At 50.6% G+C, this 22649-nt stretch overlaps 3 protein-coding genes and 1 long non-coding RNA gene across 14 annotated transcripts in view; 2 read left to right on the forward strand and 2 right to left on the reverse strand.

Annotated features, from left to right (window-relative positions):
- Positions 1-48: 48 nt before the first annotated feature.
- Positions 49-10180, reverse strand: LOC116965558. Of its 6 annotated transcripts, none has more exons than XM_033009359.2 (14): positions 6533-7451; positions 5078-5185; positions 4670-4783; positions 4299-4454; positions 3842-4210; positions 3531-3619; positions 3187-3320; positions 2923-3068; positions 2657-2824; positions 2318-2419; positions 1946-2158; positions 1667-1825; positions 961-1068; positions 49-605 (listed from the first exon to the last, which is right to left on the reverse strand). In XM_033009359.2, the coding sequence occupies exons 2-14, from the start codon at positions 5117-5119 to the stop codon at positions 423-425; spliced, it is 1983 nt and encodes a 660-aa protein (XP_032865250.2). In that variant the 5' UTR covers positions 5120-5185; positions 6533-7451; the 3' UTR covers positions 49-422. The 6 variants fall into 6 exon arrangements, with proteins under 6 accessions (XP_032865250.2, XP_032865249.2, XP_042655882.1 ...); XM_033009358.2 differs by having other exon boundaries at positions 2627-2824; XM_042799948.1 differs by lacking the exon at positions 6533-7451 and adding an exon at positions 10024-10180 and having other exon boundaries at positions 2318-2824.
- LOC122154084 lies at positions 5734-8008 on the forward strand. The gene is made up of 3 exons (XR_006165999.1): positions 5734-5927; positions 7451-7610; positions 7927-8008. It is a non-coding gene; the product is annotated as an uncharacterized LOC122154084 (long non-coding RNA).
- A 100-nt stretch (positions 10181-10280) lies between the features above and the next one.
- Positions 10281-11272, forward strand: TOMM6 (translocase of outer mitochondrial membrane 6). The gene is made up of 3 exons (XM_042799953.1): positions 10281-10449; positions 10534-10635; positions 10935-11272. The coding sequence occupies exons 1-2, from the start codon at positions 10322-10324 to the stop codon at positions 10628-10630; spliced, it is 225 nt and encodes a 74-aa protein (XP_042655887.1). The 5' UTR covers positions 10281-10321; the 3' UTR covers positions 10631-10635; positions 10935-11272.
- Positions 11273-14333: 3061 nt separating this feature from the next.
- Positions 14334-22649, reverse strand: part of USP49 (ubiquitin specific peptidase 49) — a 32653-nt gene continuing 24337 nt past the window's right edge. For 5 of the 6 annotated variants that reach the window (XM_033009362.2, XM_042799950.1, XM_042799951.1 and 2 more), the window contains 3 exons: positions 21699-21807; positions 20737-20942; positions 14334-19938 (listed from right to left, as the gene is read on the reverse strand). In XM_033009362.2, coding sequence (XP_032865253.1) covers positions 19748-19938; positions 20737-20942; positions 21699-21807 — 506 coding nt within the window. In that variant the 3' untranslated portion in view covers positions 14334-19747. The remainder of the gene's footprint in view (positions 19939-20736; positions 20943-21698; positions 21808-22649) is intronic. The other variant, XM_033009364.2, reaches the window with a different exon arrangement.

Here is a 22649-nt window from a genome sequence, read left to right on the forward strand (position 1 = left end):
CTCACCAGCCCCAGGAGAGTGGGACCAGAATGACAGCAGGGCAAGGGCTGCAAACATAACAGCTGTTTTATTTTTAGATTTAAAACCAAGAACAACCCCTGAAGTTTCGGGGCACATCCCCAAGAACCAAGAACGGAGCAAAGAGCCGGGGCAGAGGGGAGCTCCCCGCAGCCGCTCTCCTTCCCACCTCCCTCCAGTAAAACCAACTCCCCCTTTTGCTGCACGTACAGGTCTGTGCAGGGTTAAAACTAAGCACCCCTCGCTCCCACAGAGATGCTGGGGCTGCACCAACATGTCTCCACCACCTTGACCCGAGGGCTCAGCACCATCACGAGCACCCTGATGCACTGGCACAGCTCCCCCCTAACCCCCCAACTCCAGCTGGCAAGAGGGGGTGCCTGTCTGCTCACCCCAGCCCCACCTCAGCGGCTCAGGGTGGCCGAGTCGTAGCTGTCGATGAAGTCCTCGAGCTCCTGGAGGTGATGGATCCGGCGCTGGCGGAGGTTGGCCCTCAGCGCCAGCCCCAGCGCCGCTTCCATGGAGGGCTCCTTCTGCAGCAGCATCGTGGCCACCACAGCGACGGTCAGGCTGAACTGCTGGTAGGACTGCAGCAGAGCGGCATGGGGTCGGCACAGGGCACCCCAAAACCTCCCTGCCAGCAGCGTGCAGCACCCCCCCCAAGGGGTATTCTTCCCCCCCTGGGGCTGGTCCGTGAACTCCCTGACAGCACCTGAGCCTATGCAAACCTCTTGCCCACAAACATACCTCCCCTGCACCATCATCAAGAGGGGTTTCTCCCCAGCGACCCCAAAAATGCTAAAATTCACACCACCTGCCATCACTTCTCCCACTGTGGTTCAAAGGGTCCCCAGGGGAGGCCCCCCCCCACCCCCCCCTCCCAACCTTGCAGCCAGTTCCAGACCCCCCCACTCGCCTTGGCCAGGGGCCACCGGGACTCACCAGCTCAATCTCCTCCTTCCTGGCGAGGACGGCGGCGGAGCGGAGGTCGGTGCTGGCCGGGGAGGGTGTCGGGAGCGTGGAGCAGAGCTGTTGCCAGCTGCCTGCAGCCTGGGTGGTGGAAAAGGCGAGGAAGGGTCGGACGCATTGAAGGGGAGAGGGACTAGGCAAGGCTGGGGCCAAATCGGGGCTGCCAGTACCAATTACTAGCCAGGGACTGGTCACCCTGCGGAGGGGACCTGCTGGGACCTTGGCTCCCCGGGGTGCTGGTTTGCCACCCTCCCCTCGGGTGTGAGAGCTGCCCCCCACTCCCTGCTCTGCCGAGAGCCCCGCTAGCAGACTTCTCTTCCCCATTAGGCAGTAATTAAGCTGCTCTGCAATGCTCTCGTTTGCTTCGTTAAAGCTCGAGTCCCAGGGTCATTCACGCTCCAGCACGCTCTCAAGCCTCTAGTTATTTTTTTGGCCTTTCTCCCAGTTACCTCCCGTTTATCAGCATCTCCGGCACAGCCGGCACCGGGGCTGACACGGGTTCTGCCTCCAGACAAAGCAGCGCTTTAACCCCAGCCCGTAATCCTGCAAACCTGGAGGCCAAAGGGATCACACTCCGCTACTCCTGGGCTATGGCAGCATGCCCCAGCCCCGGGGACCTGCCCTGTGTGGGGACACCTCGGGGTGAATATGGGGACTCAGAGGCACCCTGACCCCGTACCGGCTCCGTCTCACCGGACCCAGGAGGGTGCTGGGTCCCTGGTGAGGTCTCTGGGGCAGCGCAGATATCAGAGCAAGCCTTGCCAGGCTGTGCTTCAGGCTCCACGGTAGGTCCTGGTGGGACCTGCGAGTTTTCAGACGGCTGAAGGTCACCGAGGAGCTGTGGGAGAGAAAGCGGCTGGGGGAGGAAGGCAGCGGCTGCCAGCACAGCCCCTGCCTGCAGCAGTGGCCTTGACGGGCTCTCACGCCGCAGAGCTGCCCGCCATGGGCTGAGACTCACCCCATCACGGGCAGCTTCTGTCTCAGCTTCTCCAGCTCCACTCGGCAGACACTGCTGTCCCCCGGAATGCGGGCAGAGCTCGGCACCCACCTCTCCAGCGGAGCCGGCCGCCGCGCAGACGCTCTCGGCAGGCTCCGGGGGGGCTGCTGGACCGTGGGGATGTGACCCACCGTCTGCGTCAGCCCTAGGGACACTCTGGCTGCACGGCTCTACCTGGGCAAAGCATTACAGACACACTGCAGAGACCATGGCGAGGGCTGGCAACATCGCCCAGGCGAGGGGGAAAAAAGGGTTTGCAATGGGGACTGCAAGCTCCCCGCCTTCCCCATGGCACTGATTTTAGGTGGGAAGAGGAGATGCTTTAGCTCATACCTCAAGGTGCTCCTCTGTCCCGGTAGAACTCTTCTCCAGTGTGGCTGACTCTGTTTCCAAAGCAGAGGGGCTCTGGTCGTGGCTGCCCGCCCCCACATTGACCTGGGGACATGCAATGGTGTGAGACCAGGACACGTGTCTGTCCCGGGGAGAAGAGCTGGGGGATGGGACAGACGGGGTGCTAAAACCCAAAGAAAACCACAGGGTTTTGCAGTCCTGGAAAAAAGTCAGGAAGATTTCCGTGCCTGGCAAAGAGACAGCAAAGTGAAGAGCAAAAGGGCTGGTTGAGAGAGAGAAGGAACACTTTACACCAGCTGAAGAGACCCTCGGGCCAGGCACCTCCAGGGGTGCAAGCATCCCTGCTTGCTCTTCTACAGGCGTTGTTCCTGCTGCCTGCTCTGGCTCTGCAGCCTCTGTTGCAGCCTGGGAATCAGCAGCCACGCTCTTCTGAGGGGTGCTGGCTGGTTTGGGGGGCTCCGGGACCTTCGCGCTCACCTCCAGCACGTCCTGGGGGAAACCATGCTGATTAGGGGCACGGCAGCACCCCGTGGGGCTCAGACCCTGCAAACTCGGGTCACTGCTGGGTGCTGGGGGTAAAAACCCACCGTAGTAGTCTTCTGGTTCCTGCTCTGCGCATCACCTTGGGAGGAATTAAGTGGCTGGGCAGGATCAGGGTGCTTTGGCCTTTCTTTGAGCCTCAGCTGGTTCATCCCAGAGCAGGAAGGAAACGAAATGGAGGATGGCCGATGCCCTGCGGAGGGAGAAATGCAGAGGGAACAACTCCTCTCTCTGTCCGAGGAGATGCTGCCGAGCACAACGTGGCCCCTTGCAGCCTCAGTGTGACCCCTCGAAGCCCCTACAGCACAAACCTCTGGAGGGCCAGGGACACCTGACGTGCTGGACAAAGGTTAACTCTTGGTAGCCGTGGCGAAGGTGTCGCCAGCGTTTATCACCCTCTTTATAGCGCCAGGACATGTATCTACTCTGGAAGCTGCCTTGTTCCCTGCAGGAGCAAAGGAAGTCCCAGGGCGGGGGATTTAGGCTGGAAGGGGTCTCTGGTGCAACCCCCCCCACCCTGAGCAGGGCCAGCTTCGATGCTGCATCACCCCGTTGGCTGTGCACCAACGCAGAGCCTGGCCCCGGCGTCCCTGCTTGCCACCCCGCAGCTGCACGGTCCCCCCCGCGCCCCCCCACCCTCAGCAGGAGCACCCACCTCAGCAGGTCAGCGGGGGCCGAGGATGGGTGCCGCTCCTCATTGGGGAATTCAGACCAGGGAACGTGGTTGGGGCCAGGCAACAGCTCCTGAGGGGAAGGGGGTGGGTTTAGACACAAGGCAGGACAGAGGATGCTGCGACGGCAGAGCAGAGAAGCTGGGCTGCTGCTGCTCCCACCGCTGCGCAGTGAAACCTGTCCCCGTACACTGTCCTTGTCACCGGGGCAGTGAATGGCCCCTGACTCATCTAACTCACTCCTTGCCCTCAGTCCTGTAGCTGCTGCCACCTCCCCAACCCACAACCCACTCACCGGGTGCCAGCCATCTTCGAAGAAGTCCTCATTTCCTTGGTAGTCTTCTCTGTCATCCCAAAAGGATGGCAGGGGACAGTTGTTGGGTCCCCATCTCCTTTCCTCATTGGGTCCCCATCTCGGGTCATCAGGTCTCCATCTTTCCTCATCAGGTCCCCATCTCCTGTCCTCGTCCGGTCCCCATCTCTCCTCGTCCGGTCCCCATCTCCTCTCCTCATCAGGTCCCCATCTCCTCTCCTCATCAGGTCCCCATCTCCTCTCCTCGTCCGGTCCCCATCTCCTGTCCTCATCCCGTCCCCATCTCCTGTCCTGCTCATTCCCCTGGAAGTTGCCAGGGCCAGGGAAGGGCCTGGGGTCCCAGGGACCGGGCTGCAATGGCAAATGACTGCTGGTGAGGATGGTGGCACACTGGGGGTAGCCACACAGCTGCCGCCCCCCCAGCCCATCTGCTCCTCACCGACTGCCAGTCCTCTCTGAAGTTCTCAGGTCCTCTGTCATCTTTTTCACTGTCCCAGGGGGGCAGTGGGGGACAGTCGTAGGGCGCCCATCTCCTGTTCTCATTCCCCTGGAAGTTGTCAGGGCCTGGGAAGGGTCTGCGATCCCAGGAACCGATCTGCAATGGCAAATCACCACCGGTGAGGATGGCAGCTCACTGGGGTGTTTTGGTTTTGCTGCAGTTCCCCCATTCCGCTGCAGCTCTCAGCTCTTTCTGCCTCTCCTGCTCCCAGGGGAGCCCCTGGTTTTGGCTACCCTGGATTTCTAGGTGAACCCCAACAGTGCCATCCCCCACTGCTGCACAGCTGCTCGCCCAGGCTCCTGCCCCCTTACCGGGTGCCACTGGTCCCTGCCTCTCCTGTGCTGGTTCTCCCAGCATGGCTCATCCCAGTCATCCTGAGGACCATGAAGATGGGGCAGCAGTGGTCCAGCCTGCCACGAATTGGGCTGCAGAGAGGGCACAGGGAGATGAAAGCAGGATGAGACCCTCACCTTTGCTCTTGCACCAGATGGATGCTGAGCAGGGACGGCGAGCCAGGAGCCCGTCCACCCTCCTCTCCTGGTCAAGGTCCCAGACGATTCCCAGTCCTTCCCCATACCATTGGTGATGCTCTCCTGGCTCCTCAGCATCCCAAGCGATGGAACAGGAGGCACCCATCCTTGTCCTGCAAAGCTCCTCCACTCCCAACCACATCAGCAGCCCCAGCTGCGTGGCAGCAAGAAGGTCACAAAACCACCTACCTCCCTGGGGAAGCCCCTCCTGCGGACCTTCGGCGAGAACATCTTGCCAAAAACTTGTCCTGCCCCCAGTCCCAGCCAGGAGAAGGTCTTCAGGATGTCAGCACCCAGCTGCAAAGGGAGAGGCGTGGGTGAGCACGTCCCACAGGACGTCACTGCCGGCTGGGGGACGGCCGCCAGCCAGGTGTCCCCTGCAGCACTCCCCGTCTCTGCCAAACCCCGAGCTCTGGGTCACCTCCAGAGCCACACGGCATTGCCACCAGAGAGGACCCCAGGAGCTGGGGGGGGGGGGTGTGTGCGTGTGTGTGTCACACAGACCTGCTCCCCATCCCAGGAGGGGACGCGGGTCCTGGCAATGCCGGGGCTGCTCCCTCAGCACCCCACTCTCTGCCCGAAGCGGCTCCCCGTGCCCGCCTGAGCCATGTTTCAGTTGCCCTGGGTGAACCCCACGGGTCACAGCACCCAGCGGCACCACCCCGCTATTGTCCCGCGGGATCCCGGCCAAGCCATCGTCCCTCCCCGGCGCCGGAGCAGGGACAAGCCGCCTGCCGGGTGCCCCCTGACAAAACTGAAACTCCTCCACCGTTGAAGCATGACGCAAGCCAACTCTTGCCACATGTGCACAGTAACCACAGTCACTTAGACATTTTGAATGCTGAGGTCCTCGGGCAATGAGGACTAATGTGGCCGTGTCTGAGCACAGATCAGATTTGACTAGGGGATAAACGGAGCCCCGCCGGAGGACAAACTGAGCCGGTCCTCCTCGGAGCAGAGGGTCTGCAGCCGGGGACTCTCCCCTTGGGCTGGGATGCTGCCCAGGGTAACTCCTCAAGGTCAAGAGCTCTCTCCTAAGGTGAGTGATTTCACATTTCGGGTTGTTGTTCTAGGCTTAGAAATTTCCAAGGCAGCTGTGCAGCATCAATTTCGCTTGGCATTCGGAACCTGTAGTTAGTTTACCAATATTCGTCCAAATACTAAACCAATTCTGATTAAAATAAATCCCATTTCAAGTTTAGCATCTAATTTGATTGCGTAAGCCTCCAGCCCAGCACTGCAGCGGGGTACAAGCCCCACTCCAGGCTGCGTCCCTGCCACGGGCAGAGTTTTTTGGGGTCTCCATAGGGGCGAGGGGCTCACACCGCACAGATGCAGCATTGCCCAGGCTCCCTGGGGCAGCCTTTGTGGCTTCCCCACCACCGGACCACAGAGATCAGGGCTTAACACAAGGGATGGAGTCCCAGCGAGCAGGGGATGCTCGGACCCAAAACCAGCCGACCCCAGCCTGGCTGGGGCACTGGACACCCAGAGCCACCGGTTAACACTCAAGCTTCAACCCAGGCTGGCAGGAGTTAATGGCAGCACAAGCACCACTCTCCCAGGTTAGCAGAGACCATGCTAGGGCAGTACAGAGTGTAAAAGAGAGAAAAAACCACTTTTGTCCCCAAATCGAGGTTTTACCTGGCAGACGAGTCTTGAGTGGCCCTGGAAAGCAGCTCACCTGCCCGGAGAGATGAAGCACCGAGGAACATCCTATGGAGACTCCTGCATCCCAGCCCAGATCCCTTCAGCCCCGCACCTCTGGGGCTGCTGGATCTCCTCTACACACCCACCCCCACCCCAGCATTTGCTGAATGCAAACCAATAACAAGCGATTGCTGAGGGCAGCCACGGGCTAATTCCACCCCCAGGAAGCTCCCTTAGAGCCCTCCTGAGCACTAAATTTCCCTTCCTTGAAAGCCAAGCTGCGATTCCCACCGAGAGCTTTTACTCCTGTTTACAGAGTGTCTCCTTACACTGGTTTCAGCTACTGAGAACAAACACTCACTAACAGAGGAAGCACAATCTGGGTCGACAGACATCCTCCTCATTTCCTGAGGGCTGTACCACTCCCAGGCAGCACCTCTTCTCCAACCAGCCACTGATAATCAGGGACAGCCAAATTCCTCTAAGAACCCTCAGCAAACCTGTTTCAAAGCAGAATTTGATGCAAGACCTGCAAATTCTGCACCACATCAGCCTCTGGGTGCAGCCGCTGTTCCTGCCCTGTCCCCACCTCTGCAACTCCACTGTGCAAGGAAGTGGGGGGACCCTGCACCCCCAGGGCATGCAGAATCTGTGCAAGGGGGGACCCTACACCCCCAGAGCACACAGCATCCCTGCAAGGGGGGGGCCCTTTTCTCTTTTCCCGAGCCCGCTGCTGGTCCAACACACCGTCCCCCGGTGCAGCCAGGCACTGCAGCAGCTGTGCCCGTCCTGATGGAAAAACCACTGAGCCACAATATTTACTAACTTTGGTGAAATATAAAAATACCTGCTAGTTCTGGAAAAACTGCTGAATTGGGTAACCACAACATCTGCTGATTTTGGTCACACCAGGGTTGCATAACTGGCTACTGTCAGACCCACAATTCGGCTGAACGCCAAGACCCTCGGCCAGTGAGGACAAATGATCGTGTTTTTGACCACAGATTGGAGTCGGCTACGGTATAAGCGGGGTCCTTCCAGAGGACAGATTGAGTCGGTCCTCCTCAAAGTGGTAGGTCTGCAGTCAGGGACTCTGCCCTTGGGTCAGTTGGCTGCCCGAGGAAATTCCTCGAGGTCAAGAGCCCTTATCTTGATCAGTGAATGAACCATGTTTTGGGTTAGATCCTTTCTAAAACCTAAGCTTATGTCAGCTGTGTAGTATTTGATTCCACTTGGCATCTGGAACCTGTAGTTTACTAATGTTGTCCGAGTATTAAATGATTTTTGATTAGAGTAAATTTCCTTTGAGCTTATAACCTACCTAATTTTGTAAGCCTCTGCAACAGGCACCTACAGCATCTCCTCCCGATTTCCCTGCATTCCCACAGGGAACGGCACTGCCAAGAGATTGTTAGCACCAGCCAGATGAGTTAGTACAAGGTACAGACATCTCGCCCGGCCCCGTGATGAGATGCATCGTCTTCCCAATGCTTAATGAACATCTGTGGTATGTCAGGGTCTGACAGCGGTGGGGAGGTTTTGCTGAGGGCCTGGATTGCTTTGATAACCAGCTGGTTTGAACTGGTCTGCCGAGCAATGTAAACTCCCAAATTGACATGGAACACGAAGACAAGTTTGCGACCTTGCAGGAACGTGGGAGGAGATAAAGGGAAACAGAGAGGCTCGGGGTGAGCTCGCCGATACTGAATGTTAGCAAAAGAGGAGATGAAAGGAGAAGCTCAAAATTCGAGGAGTAAAATCTTTCAAAGACAGCAAACGAGCGGTGCTGTTCACAGGGACGGGGCAGCCCAGGGCCTGTCAGAGCTGGCAGCTTCTCAACACTGCTCCCACCAGGCAGATAACACACAGCCCTCCAGCTGGTCAGTTAATTATAGCCTCTAATAGCTATAAATCAATTAACTAACTGGGTGGATCAATTAGCTCTTTGGGATTTGGGAAAGGAATCCAGCAGCAGGGACAAATGTGGCTGCAGCCTGGACGGCCAGTGTCGCAGCACGTGCCCCTCCAGAGCTGAGCAGCTCCATAACCCCACGGCTGGTGCACGTCTTCTTATCAGAGCCTGGTTGGTGACCTGGGTGTCCCCAAAGAGGAGGGCAACTAGCTCGCTGGGAGCAGAGAAATAGGAATAACAGGAAAGCTACGTTAATTGCTAGAAATCCTGTGTAAGGATAAGTTACTCCGCTTGCTAAAATCTTTATATAATAGTAAAGCTCTGATTATAATGACAACCCTGTGGCCAGTTCTCATTCCACAAAGGATCCTTAAAAGAAACTGCCTCTCCCAGTAGCATGGGGTGACAAGACAGCACACCCCAAAAGGTGCAAACCACATCGGGTCTGGGGCTCTGCAGCGAACGTCTCTGCTCGGGCCAGGTTACTTTAGCAGGTCTCAGCCCCACAAGACACAAGTGCTCAGGCCCAAGAGAAGACAAAGCCTGGTGCGGGGCTGAGGCCTCATCTCAGTGCACAGATACAGTCCCAGCTTGCCCAGAAAATGCCCCGTCCCATCGGTAACCAGCCACCACAGCGATCCCGGCCGCTCCGTCCCAGATTGTCTGATGCTGAACCACGTGAGCACAGTAATATCTAATCAGAGTGCGGAACTCGCAGCAGGGACAGCCACGATTGCAGTGGGGTTAGTACCAGGGGACTCAGAAAAGGTGACGGGTGCCCCGGCTGCAGGTACACGTGCAAGGCTTAACGGTGCTAACGAAGCACGTTTTGGAAAGTCCTCTCCTGATGGAAATGGGCACCTCTCCTGATGGAAATGGGCACCTCTCCTGATGGAAACGGGAAATTGGGGTGCCTGAGAACTTTTTTTTTTTTTTTTTTTTCCTCCCCCAAGAAAAAGCCACCAAGGCTGAGAGAAGCATTAGGGAAAGGCTGGGCCCCACTGAGGGCAGGGCATGGGGGGAGCACGTAATGATCTGCAAACCAGAGTGGAAGAGCGGGAAGGAGTGGAAGGGAGGATTTGGGAGGAAGGAAGACTCAAGGAGGGACAGAGGAAACAGGGGGACGCTTTCCAAATGGCACCGCTGCGAGTGTCCTGCCCACGGGTACCGGCGGTGCCGGCCTCGGGGGGGGCAGCAGCGGGTGACACCCAGCCTGGCTCCGGGCTCCAGCCTGCGCATGGAAAACCCCCAGTCATCCGGGGGGGCGTGGGGGGTGTCCCCACGCGCAGACCGGCCAGGGTTACGGCCCACGCCGCACCTCGGGCATTCCCTCGTTTTCCTAGATATTTTTCCCTTATTTTCTCCTCCTCCCCCCCCCCCCCCCCCCCTCCCCCGCCCCACTCTCACCCCAAGCAGCAGCAACCCCGGCTCCTGGGGACCCGGATCCAGCCCGTGAGGGGGAGGGGGGTAAACGTGTGTGAGAGGTATCCCGGGAGGGGGGAGGTCCGGGGGGAGGTACCCGGGGGGGTTGTGTCCCTGGGGGGTTGTGGGGGGGTGTCCGTTGGGGCTTCACCTGGCTGTAGGGCGACGGCGGGGCGCAGGAGGCCCCTCATCCCGGGGTGTTTCCGAGCCACCCGGACAGAACCGGGATGTGCAGCAAGTGGGGGGGGGGGGGGGGACACCCCACGCAAGCGAACAGGGCTAAGAAGGCGGGGGCGGGGGACGGTGGAACGAAAAGGGTTGGCGGGAACCCTCCTCCCCCTCCTCCCCTCCCACACGCAGGAAGCCACGCGCTTCGCGCCAAGCCAGAGCATCGCGTGCCGGAAGTGACGGCAGCGAGGGGCTGAGCGAGGCGAGGCGGTGCCGGCAGCATGGCGGCGGCGGCGGCGGCGGCGGCGGCGGCGGGAGGAGCGGCGGGGCCGGGGGCCGCTCCGCAGGGGCTGCGCGGGTGGCTGAGGAGCGCGTACCGGTTCGCTACCGATCGGAACGATTTCCGCAGGTCGGGGCCGCGGGCGGGGAACCGGGGAGGGACCGGGACCGGGACCGGGACCCGGACCCAGCGTTGCGGGTTTCCCCTTTCCAGGAATCTGCTGGTGAATTTGGGGCTGTTCGCCGCTGGCGTCTGGGTCGCTCGGAACCTGACGGACATCGACCTGATGGCCCCGCAGCCCGGCCCGTAGCGGCGGTGAGTCCTCGGGGATAACGGGCTGCCGGTCGCCCGCGGGGCTCTGGGCTCCAGCTCTCGGGGACGCACGCGTGGGGGTTCGTGCTGGCAGAACACGCCACCCCCCCCCCCCAACACGCGAGGGGGGTGGCCCCGCGCGGGGTGACCGAACAACGAGCTCTAAACCCCCGGCACCAGCAGGACTAAAGCCCAGAGCGATCGAGTTGGAACGGAGAGGTGCAAAGCTGCGTTAAACCGCCTTGGGCCGGTAAACTCGACTAGAAATAAGCTTTTCTAACTCTGCTTATTTGCTGACCTAGGAACGAAATAGAGTGGCAAGGGAGAAGAGCTCAAACCCCCCCGCCCTTTCTGCACCCGAGGACCAGAAGAGACGTGTTTAGCCGTTACAAGATACGATACGTTCACCAGAGCAGGGTCTGCTCTCTGCAGAGCTGCTACTCACACTTCAAAGCTGTCACGCTTGGAGCAGTGACGAGAGGGAGGGAAAAGCTTTTAAGTGTGAGAGGGACAATTTATTTCCGATTCATTCTGCAAGGCACAATGAGAATAGTTTTGTCAAGGATGTGAAGCTGTTGTGCCTGGAATCTTCTGTACCCACATCTAGATGTTTATTAAAGTATATAGAATAATGACGTAACACGCTGGAATTTCATTTTTTTTTTTTTTAATAAGAAACTTCAGCTTACAAAAACAAGGTGTAAAAAGAGTAAAGATTTACAAAAAAATCATAAAAACATGATTTATATTTCACACCCAAAAGACCAAGGAATGAATCCAGTCCTGGGTTGTAAGCAGGACCCATCAGCTACTTATTCAAAGCAAAAACAAAACTGTGACAAGCCCTAGGTAAACTCTAACCACCAGGTTTCCTGGATAATGCCCGGATGAGATAAAGCGGGGACACTGACTGTAAAGGAGCGATGCCCGTGTGTGGGAAGCAGCAGCCATTTGGTGTTGCATAGCATTTGGGTGCCCTGGGCTGAGACTGCAGCTTGCTGTCACCGATTTGAAAGTCCAGCTGTGGGTGGGGGAGGCTGTTCGGGGGACGGCAAAAGCACCACGCGGGAGCCGTGGCTGCGGTTTCCTCACGCGCGTTACACGGCAGCTCCTCGAAGCTGCTGTTTGTAGAGCAGAATAACTTCCCAGCCCTGAGCGTTACGGCAGTAGGACTGCGACATGGCTTCAGATTCTTTGGACAGTTACGCACGGGTTTTCAGGTTAAGACATTCTTCTGAAGTAGCGCTGCCTCCACGTTTTGTGACTGAGAATTGCCCCCTTACCTGCCCCAGAGAAACTCACTCCTCTATCGATACAGATTCTTAAAAATGCTGTTTTCAAAGTGGGTGTTTTAACATCCTGTAAAGAAACGAAGTTCTTTTGAAGTATGGATAATCCAAGTTACGCAGAAACAGTTTCTGCAGGAAAAGGGGATTAATTAGAACATTAAGTCATCTTATAGTTAATCTTCTTTTTGATTTGGAACACACTAATCTCCCGAGGCCAGGGTTCAGGCAGGGGGCAGTTCACGCAGTTAAGTACATAAGGCTGCCATAGGTGACTTACTCGATGTTGTCTTAACAAACCTTGACTAAAATAAAAGCTGCTGAACCTGCCATTAGGAGCAGTGCGCTTGCACCGAGCTGCGAGACAGCTGGACAGATTGCCAGAAACATTCAGTAATTAATTGGATTCTCGTGTCACTTGCTGCTGCCTGGAAGTGTCCTTGAAGCAAAGACAGTCTCATTCATGAGCACAGTGTGGCATACATCGGCTTAAGTCATTAGTGATGTAAGTACCAGAAACTTGAAGCAGAAACTAGAGGCTGTTCTGACTTAAAGCTCCCACAGAAGTCACTGAAAAGTCAGGAAACCCACCCAAGCTCCAGCCTGGCCCCTCACCCAAGAAAGCGGCGCAGCGTTTCACTCCTGTTCTCACAGGGGCTGCCAGGGGATTTCATACAGAGGGAAAACTGCTCGTCTTTTCTCCAGCCTCTGCCAACAGCACCCTTCCAGCCTCCTTGATTTAGAGCGGGATCAACTTTTCTAAAGTGCTGAAGATTAGTTTTAATTCTGCCCTTACTCAAGTCAAGAGTGAAGCCTGCAGGGCATTAGCAGAAGCAGGGTCTCTTTGGCAGTGTCCTGCCCAAGCCCATCGCACCTTAAGGGAGCTCGCCCGGGCAGCAATCCTCTTGAAGAAGCTGTTTGAAATTTTTATGCTGTGTTTAAGTTTCTTTTATGGAAAGGCAGCCCTGTAAAAGTAACTTTTACTGGACACAATGTTGTTCCTTTCCTGTAAACTGATCATTAGATGTACAGCAGGCTGCGGCTTAAAGAGTTTGTGACTGCTTAAAGCTGAAGTTCAGCAGGGAAAAAAAATAGCACCTAATTCTCTTTTACACGGGCTCTAGCTTGCCAGTGGTAAGTTACTGTAGTTTATGCATCTGATAAGGTAGGCAAAAACTTGGTTTTCACATGGAAATACGTGGTTCACCTTGTAGAAGTAGGAAATAGCCTCAAGGGCCAGGCCTAGTAACACCATTTAATAAATGCAACGAGAGTGAAGGTGACACTTGCTATGAAAATGCCATCCCTAAATCAAGAGGTGTGGAGTTATGCAGCCCGATCACTACGCTAATTGTGCAAAAGAGAAGGAGCCTCACGGGTGGTTATCCTAATTTCTCAGCTACCGCTCCGGGAGCCCGTGGTGACATTATTCCTGCACACAGCTGCAGCCTGCCTGTGCTATCGCACATTCTTTAACCAGGTCTAGCCACCAACGCGGCAGGGATTTGTACTAACACAGCTGTAGCAGTACAGATTATCCCCATGGTACGGATATGGTTATCTAAGGAAATAAGGCAAGCCTAAGTACTTTACACTTAACCCTGCCCACGTTGAACGGATGTGGTTGTTCCTCTTTAGCAGGAGCCCCACGCTCCCCAGAAGACATGCTCACGCAGAAATTGGCTGTCAAGCAGGAACAGAAACAAGAGGGGGCCTTTTCTACGCCAGATTCCACCAAGTCCTAGTTTGACAAGCCAGGGTGCAGCACTTCAGCAGCAAGGAAAAAGTCAAATTCACCACCTGCCTCCTCTGTTGGAAGTATGTTACTGAGACTAAAAATTACAGATTAGGTAAAGTCATCAACTCCATCATCTCCATTCTCACTTCCAGTTATGCAAAGCATTTACAGTGACATTGTGGGCTTTAAGTAGGTAGCTCCTTTATAAAACTTGAGAATTTGGGGTACTGTTCCTTAGGAACTGTAATATGTAATGGAAAAGCACCATTCGTTTTGCCAGTACGAGGCTACTGATCAGAGAAAGTTTTCGCCACAAAAACAATAGGAGGTTGCTGCTAACGAGACTGCGTTCGGATTTCGTTAATATCTCTGCCTGCAAAACATGCAATCCTCATGGGGACTCACAGCGTCCCCTTGTCAGACGCTTCCTGTCTCTTCTAAACTTAGATCCCAGCTTACTGCTGTGGTCAGCTTGGCTTTGTTTTTACCGGTTGTTTCATTCATCTCAACTTCTTCCCTATCCCCAGCCTGCACAAAATCAGTAGTACAGCAGTTCAAGAAGAACCCTAAGGGTACAGCACTTTGTAACTGCAATGCATTCTTGTATCATGCACAAGTTTCAGAACAATAAATAGTTAACAGTGGTTAAACTCAACCGTGGGCCCTTTGGGCTGGTCTTTTTTTTTTTTTTTTTTTTTTCTTCTTTTATTCCCCCCCCCCCCGTTTTGGAAACGTACATTGCAAAGCTCATTTTTAAGACTTAAGAAGTCTTTTGAAAGAATTCTGGCTCACATGTGGAACCCATACACACAAGCACAAAATAAAAATCAGTACAACAGGAGTGGCCTAAAGGCATACCCCTAAAATCAACTAAGACAAATAATCACTAGTTGGTACAGGTAACTAATGCATGTAGGTTTTGATCATTTAAACGTGATTTTATAAATTTAGAAGCTTGCTACAATGCTTCACATTCCCATCTGCAATAAACAGGTATCAATATTAATGTAATAGACACCAAAAAACCCACTGAATTGAGGTTTTATATTCCTGCAGGCAATAAATTCTCAACCTAAGTCTGCCCTATCTGATCTCAAACCCGCTGAAGGGATTAGATGCACACAAAAAGGCAGTGTTCAGAGCTGCTGTTCAGATTTTACTGTTTCCTTTGAAGAAGGGACACTTGGCCACCTTACCCAACTGTATCTATTGCATATTGAATTTATGCAGGCATTACCACGGCATGCTTTTGCTCACGTGTGGAAGTATTTGCAAGGCTGCTAAGAGGAAACCTGTGCAAACACTGCCATGTCAATGGGAACTGTATTTTTTGCTTTTCTAAACCAGCAATTACCATTAGGTTTGTAACAGAAGGTGCTTCCCAAAGCTACAGCTACTCTAGCAAAAACCCCACTGGAGTTTTTATTCCTTGCTCTATGCTCTATGCTCTGACAGATGTCAACTTACTGACCTGACTGGAGGGGCCTGGGTGATGTAAGAAACCTAAAAGGCCAAATCTAATCCGCCTTTGAACAAGCTGTTATTTGAAGTATTACAAATACAGAGATTTCAAATGTGTAATACTAAAATACTAGCTTCTGAGCTTGCTGGTAAAATTCATTCACGTACAGATACAAAATGTAAAAATGTCAGTGATGCTGAGTACTTGTAAAAAACCACAAATCTGTCTGCTGCTTCAGTCAGGAGGGGGGAATTCACAATTTATTTCCCAATGTTTCTGTCCCATGTGAAATATTACTGGATACAAGGCACCAAATCTAAGGAAACATACAAAATTAGTTCACACAACTGTATTGGCAGGTAAAACTAATCTCCCTGTCTCTTGCTTACATAGTTCTCATTCTGCAACACCGCTGACTTCTGTTGGAGCTCATCCCAGGGTAATCTGGCAACAGCCAGAAGTTTAATTAGTCTCTCTCATTGGGATGCAATTAAGCATATTCAGGCCTGGGGACGTTACAATCAATAAAAGAGCTTCTAAATTACCACCAAGACAATATTTATGCTAGAAGCCTTGCCTTCTAAAAGCAAAAAAACCTCCTGATAGCGAGTCCATAGGACACACTTAATGCTTTTACCATTTCCAATTTTATTCCTACTCTCAAAAAAAAACCGCCTGGAAGTCCCTAAGTGGGGGTGGTACTGCCACCCAGAATAGTCTGACGTCAAGCATTTAATATGCATTATTCCATTTGCTGCCTCACATTAACGACTTCAAAGCCAGACCAGAGAATTGTTCTGGTCAGAACTAATGGGGGAAAAAAATTGTTTTTTCCAGTGCTTTGCAGAGAAACTGTTTTTGTGGTATGCATAGTTTAACTTGGGAACACGGGCAGTAAAGGGATAACATAAAGGCAGATTTATGTAACTAACTTGCTAGTGGAGTAAATTTAGCTAAAAGAAAGTAGTTTCCACCAACTACAGCAGATGCTGTATCACACCTGGCTGTGAATACGTTAAGATTTTTCACTCCGGAAAACATAAAATTAAGGAACACCAATTTACTTACAAGTTGAATGGAATAAGGATTTGCTGGGAACAGTTGTGTCCCAAAGACTGTGTGGTCAGGAGCCTGACAATCTGCCAGTGTACGGCAGCTTCTTACGCCCTCAGACAATAACCTACAAGGGCTCACGCTCGCTCTGAGCATCTCTCAAGGCAACTCACTCCCTGCTACAAGACTGGAACCCCAGTACAGGAATCCCACTACACCGAGAAACCAATTCTGCTCCCAGCTGTACCAAAATAAAGGTTTTTATGTTGCAGACACTTAGCTTGCAACTCAACTGTGGCCACTGAACTCCATGCATGAGTTAAGTTACATCATCTGCCCGTGTGTTTGCAGAAGCAGAGCCTAAACGTGGAATTATTCTAAATATGCATCAGCGAATTAGCAGGATTTGAAGCCGTATCGTTAGAGGAGGGACAAAGTTTTCTTTACAGGCTACCCTTTGTCCGGCATGCACATAAGTGGGCTTCACTGTAGTTTCAAGTAGTACTTTCATCTTACTGATGTAGAGAGGTAACTTCTAGTCAGAATTTCTGGCAAACTGAACACTATAAAACAGTGTCCACCATGTAGGGAGCATTGGGCTATGCTTATATAAAGAAGCCTGCAGTAGACAAATATAAACCAAACAGCATAAAAAATGCTATACGCTATCGCTTCCAAATAAAAGCTAAATATTACAGAAACCTCACAGTGTTGGAAAAAGCAAGTTTATTTACTTTGAAGTATAATTCATTCCTTCCCTATCAGGGCAATCATTTTGCTGACTGCAGTATCTCCACATCTCAGCACAACTAGGCTAATGTCACATGGAGAGCCACTAATGTCAAAAGATGTCACCAGCAAATGCTACAAAATCTGCTTGGGCAATTAGGTGCAGCAACGGCTACAGGTACACTCCCAGCTCCCCACTCGATTCGCGTGACAACTGTATTACTACCTGAATTCAAATATTAATGCAAAACACTCAGTCAAAAGATGAGCATTCATAGTGAAGAGTCTTGGCTCACTGCAGTTAACAACTAATGCCGCGTTACGGTTTGCCTTTCTACTGAATTTTTATACAAACAGGGCCAGTACAGCTAAGGGCTTCAGAAAGGGAACGTACCACTTGGTAGTCATAGTAAACCATGACTGTCATTTAGAAGAATATAATCCTCTTAAAGGATGGATAGGCCTGGAAGGACAGATGCATGGGAAAAATACCAGTTTTCTCTTCCATCTCTTACATTAAAAAGGCAATGCTAAGCACTATTTTTCCTTTCATTTTCTTTCTGAGACACATAGTCTACACAGAGCATATGTTTTGCTCCGGAAAAGAATCCATCACATATCTGGTAATCACAAGCGCTTGATTTTGATTCTTTCAGGAATGTCAACTTCTATCCGTGCTGAACCCAACTCAGCTTCCCCTGCAATCAGCAGTCACCTTTACTTTTACTGGATCTCAATTTGGCCTATTGCATTTTTATTAATTTTATTTACTGGTAGCATAAAAAAATCCCGCACCTAGTAGATAGATAGATATACAGACATTCATAAGAAATCCTTCCAGACCTTGCTACATTTAGAGAACCAGAACTAAAACTTTTTCATCAGTTCCCATAGGACTGTTTCAAACTGTCTCATCTTCAAAAAAAAAAAAAGAGCATACGATCTCAAAACTATATTTAATTGTCAAAAAGACAAGTTTTTTGTAGGCTCAAAAAGCAGTATGTTGCTCAGACATACAAGAAATGAGAAACTTTAAGGACAGAGGAGTCCTAGCATGACACTGTGCTCTGACAAAATTAAGGTTTCTTGTTTGCTGTGCTCACCTCTGCATGGCTGATGCGATTAACAGCAGCCAGAGAGACCAGTTTGCCCACAGGACAGGAGATTAAAAGTCACAGTAGTGGCAGTGGAAAGAGAGGAATGGCATCTGGGAAACTCACCTCTTCATCCCCTCCAACAACAGTGTAGGGTTGTCAGCATGTGTCCAATGGGCAAATGCTGACAAGAATAAAAGGAGAAGAGGGAGGAAGAGAAACATACTTTCAGAACTCCTCTGCCTGAAACTGCAACCAATTATTTTGAAGAACCTCCTATTTTAGATTATTTCCCTTTAACCACTTTAAAAAAACCAAGAAACCATCAAGATTGAACGATGTCATGTCTCTCTGTGATTACATATTCAATTTGATTAAAACATGAAATGTGAACAGCCAAACCCCAAATCATTAAAACACCTGAGGTACAGCTGTAGGCTGAAAAGTGACTATAAATAGTCAGCTAAGGCCCTATGTTTCTCACAGAATTCTAAAATCAAGATGATTACTGATACCGACATTTTTGTAGCCTTTCAAACTCGGTATGAAATTTGAGATTTAACTACATTCCTTCCCTTTACGTCCCAGCAGAAATAAAGATTTCATAGGCTGAACTCTGCTCATGACACCCGTGCAACCTCACTGCCTTTGGTCAGCCTGGGCCTTGGGTGACCACCACAATTAATGAATATTCCATTACAGAAGCTGTAACAGAAGCTAGCTGTGTCTCCCACTGTTGTGGTATTACCACCACCCTGTTCCCCTGAGGAAAACAAGACACACTTGTAAAAAAGTGCTAATTTGCCAGTGTAAGATGCCTCCACGCTACCTGCTTCTGCTGTCACAGCTGTGTAAGCCAGGACTCAGACTTCTTTATAAACCTGATGACAAAGTTATGCCAGCAGAAGCCTGTAGTATAGGCTTTGTTTTTGCTGCCACTGTAAACAGATATGACACACATGTACATTCCTGGTTTACTACTGGGTTTTGTATTTTTAAACACACTTTCTCCAGAGCAGAACTGTTTTAAAATCACATTCCTAGTGAATTTAGCTGCCAATGAAGTTCAGTCCAGAGAATAAACCATCAAGTGTGCACACAGCCCCAGTAACACTGAGAAAATGAGCTGTTGACAAAGCTTGTCAGCCATGGGTTTGCCCTCAACTGATGGCAAAGAAATTGGTATCAGAGATAGCTGAGGCCTGAGGAATATTTTCTCTAGTAGAAGGTTAAACATTTCTCCAGCAAGAACGGCTCTCAGGGCAGTCAACTCCATCTATCCGACAACTGTTCAAATAAATACCTGGGTGACTGTGTGATTCAAACCCCGGAAATCTGAATGGCAATTAAAGGGGAGGGTACTATACCTGTTCTTTCTGGAGTGTTATCAGCATTACTAAGTACTGAAAGTTTCTGAAGCCAGTTGAATGCTTCTATTTCCTGGTTGTGCTCATTTGTTACACACCGTACGCAATTCCCTTTTGATACGAGATGAATGATATACAGCATCAAACTTTCTCATTTCATGTTGTGAGCATCACTTAACAACAAGATGCTATAAAAACAAGATTCTGACTAAAATCTTACGTGTCAGAATTGCACAGCTCGATACGCTTTTCCAGACCCTGGGCGGCAAACGTCACGATCGGATCCCCTTCCTGCAGCGAGCCTTTTTTCCCACAAAGAGGAAAGATGTGAACGCCAATGGTTTTTAAAAAAACTGAAACTGCTGATTGAGTTCCAGAGCTCCCCATCATGGGAATGTCAGTCTTCTGTCCTTATCGCTATTTTTGGACGGCACCTGAGCTTGGAGTTGTTTTTCTGAGATTCTTGCTTTGTCCTGCACTGTTCTTTGAGTGTAAAAAAGAATGTAGGCCTGCGTTTTGCACACCTCCTCCACGCTACATACATTCAGTTTGGAGTCATTGCAGTGGACCCAAAAACCTAGGAATCAAAGTGAGAAAGAGGACATTAAGAGCAGCATAATTCCTTCTGAGTACATTTTGGAACTGTTCATAGGAAACATCCACAGAGAAAAATGGCAATGTAGGAGAAAAGGCATCTCTACCTTTTCCTCTACAGATGGTTTGGAAAGGAGTTTCTAATCTGGAAAACATTTGAGTCATTTCTGTGCTGTTAACAGTTTAGAAATACCAAATCATAATTCAACCAAGCACAAAAACTCAATTAGGAAAACAAAAATTCCCTGGAGATAACCAATTTGCACCTCTTTCTCCACAAGTCAGAAGGCAGAGTCAATACTAATTCAGCTGCAGGGAGAGACCGCTGGAAATTCACAAAAACCCTGCGGATGTTACTCATGAATAGTTCCTGTCCAGTTTCAAAACACTTTCTGTTTATCTCATCATCCCAAGGATACTGAGAAAAGACACCCAGCTGGAGCAGCTCCATGGATTTACATCGCAAGAGAAAATGAAGCATTCATGCTGTTAACAGCAAGCAATAAAAGGCATTCTGAAGGGTCGCAAAGCAAAGAGCAGCAATCTGTGGCTTTATGCAAAAAAAAAAAAAAAAACCACCCCAAAAAACAAAACAAAACAAAAAAAAACAACAACCAAACCCCAAACATGCTACTAGGAATACATTCTGGGAAACAAACTACCAAATGTCAGGAACCTTGATTCCAAACAACTTTGATCATAAAGCTTTACAATGTACTACGTCTGTGCAGGAAAACACGAGTTTCTTGAATTTGCTTCCCCCGTAGTAAGGCACACGCACCTCCCTCTGTGTTGTAGCAATATGCTGTGTAGTGTCCTGAGCCAAACCCTTTCCCGTGATGCATCACCACAGCGGAGAGGTCATAGACAAAGGTCTCTTTGTCAAGAGAGGAGAGAGAGTCCCTGCAGCAGTAAGGTTCCATGTTTAATACCTGGTCAAAGAGGACATGGACCCCAATCTTCTCACGGTGATTACGTTCAGACCACCTGCAAACACAAGGGCACAAATCAAAGACTTGGGATCCTGCTTCTCGACGGTGGCACTGGGCTGTGAGAAGACACACACAAAAGTAGCTGCTGCTAAACAACTCTGAAGAGCTTTCCTCGCTAGGGTCGCTTTCTTCCTTCTGTTTTCACCCTGTCATCTACCTACAGTCATCTTCGGCATACAGCTGATCCTGTCATGGATGCCCATTTGTTATAGTTATGACATTGTTGAGATTTGCATCAGCTAAATACAAAGCAAGCCAAACAGCATTTAAAATACTCAGAAATATAAACACCACACATGTCAATTACTTATACTAACCATTTTAGAAACTTTAAACAGCATTTTGAACTTTGCTACATTTTATTCAACAGGTAAATACATAATACTGACATTTAACTAGCATAGGCTTCCAGTTTCAATAAATATTTCACTCAACTTATCAGTTGACCAGTCTCTCAGCCACTATTTCAAGTTGCCTGCAAACTCAGACAAATACCATGGAGTACAATTCCAGGAAATATGTATTAATATTTACAAAACATTACATTGTGTGTATTGTAGAAAACACAAACAAGCTACTGATTATAAAGTAGTTAGTACTCTCAGAGAGTATCACACATCTGGTTTGGGTAAGGTTTATATGCACGCATTTCTCAGAAAGTGGGAGAAGTTACGGGCCCACACTAATCACTTCTTTCCTAAAAGACAGAGGCAAGTCACTTGCCTGACACTGGGTAGTGTGCCCCACTCACCTGAATCGTTTAAGGTGCAGTCGGAGGACCTGAGGTAGTCTGTAGATCATTAACTGCTTTTTAGCTTCACTCAGAACTAGAGGTTTAGGAGAAGACTTTCGCCGTTTGCCTAGCCACCAAAAAAAAAAAAAAAAATCAAGGCAATGATTGTTAGAGTGTAATTAATTTTCAAAAGGGGAAAATAGCACATTATGAACTTTTTTTTTCCATTATCAGTAGTCCAGTTCATGTCACATGAGCTCGGGATGGACATGCAAGTAAACATTTCTTACGAATTCCTTCACAGAGCAGGAACTCCTCTAGAATCAAAACTCACATGTTTAAAAATACTTAATTGTGATGCTCATAATCACACTTTTAGATACTGCTTTCAAGCTGCTCATGCTGACATTTTGCTCTGAGAAATGCACCAGAAATATCAAGACAGAGATAGTGCCAAAGACATTTAGGGCTGCAGCAGTTTCAACAGGTGAACTACCAGCATACAAATAATATTGTTTGACATTGTATTCTATCTACTACTTTGATTATCTCCTATCATTACAGTAAGTCTTGTAGTAGCAAACTTCACTAGCTCAAGAACATTAATACAAGTCAGAGGAAAAATCCTTCCAGCAATGTTCCACCTTTCGCAGGGTTTCTCCCTGCCCAAGAGTGTAAAACAAAAGCTGAACCAAACTGGAGAAAAGGAAAAAAGGTTCCTCTTCCCGGTGATTACTCTTTCCAGGACACTGAACATACGACTATACCAGGAGGAAGACAGGTGGCTTTCAGAGCTTCCAATAAGAAATGTACCTGTTAATTAGATTTCTGCACCTCACTGCACCAGTTCAGAACAGATGGGTTGCTCCTCCTCCGTCACGTCTGACAAGCAGTGCCCCCAATAGTTTTTGGCACCTAGATGCAGGCTGGTTGCCTTTCCCTGACTTTTTTTTTTTTTTCCCCAACTGC

The sequence above is a fragment of the Tyto alba genome, unplaced genomic scaffold, assembly GCF_018691265.1.
Source record: "Tyto alba isolate M040663 unplaced genomic scaffold, T.alba_DEE_v4.0 Super-Scaffold_30, whole genome shotgun sequence".
NCBI classification, from domain to species: Eukaryota; Metazoa; Chordata; class Aves; order Strigiformes; family Tytonidae; genus Tyto; species Tyto alba.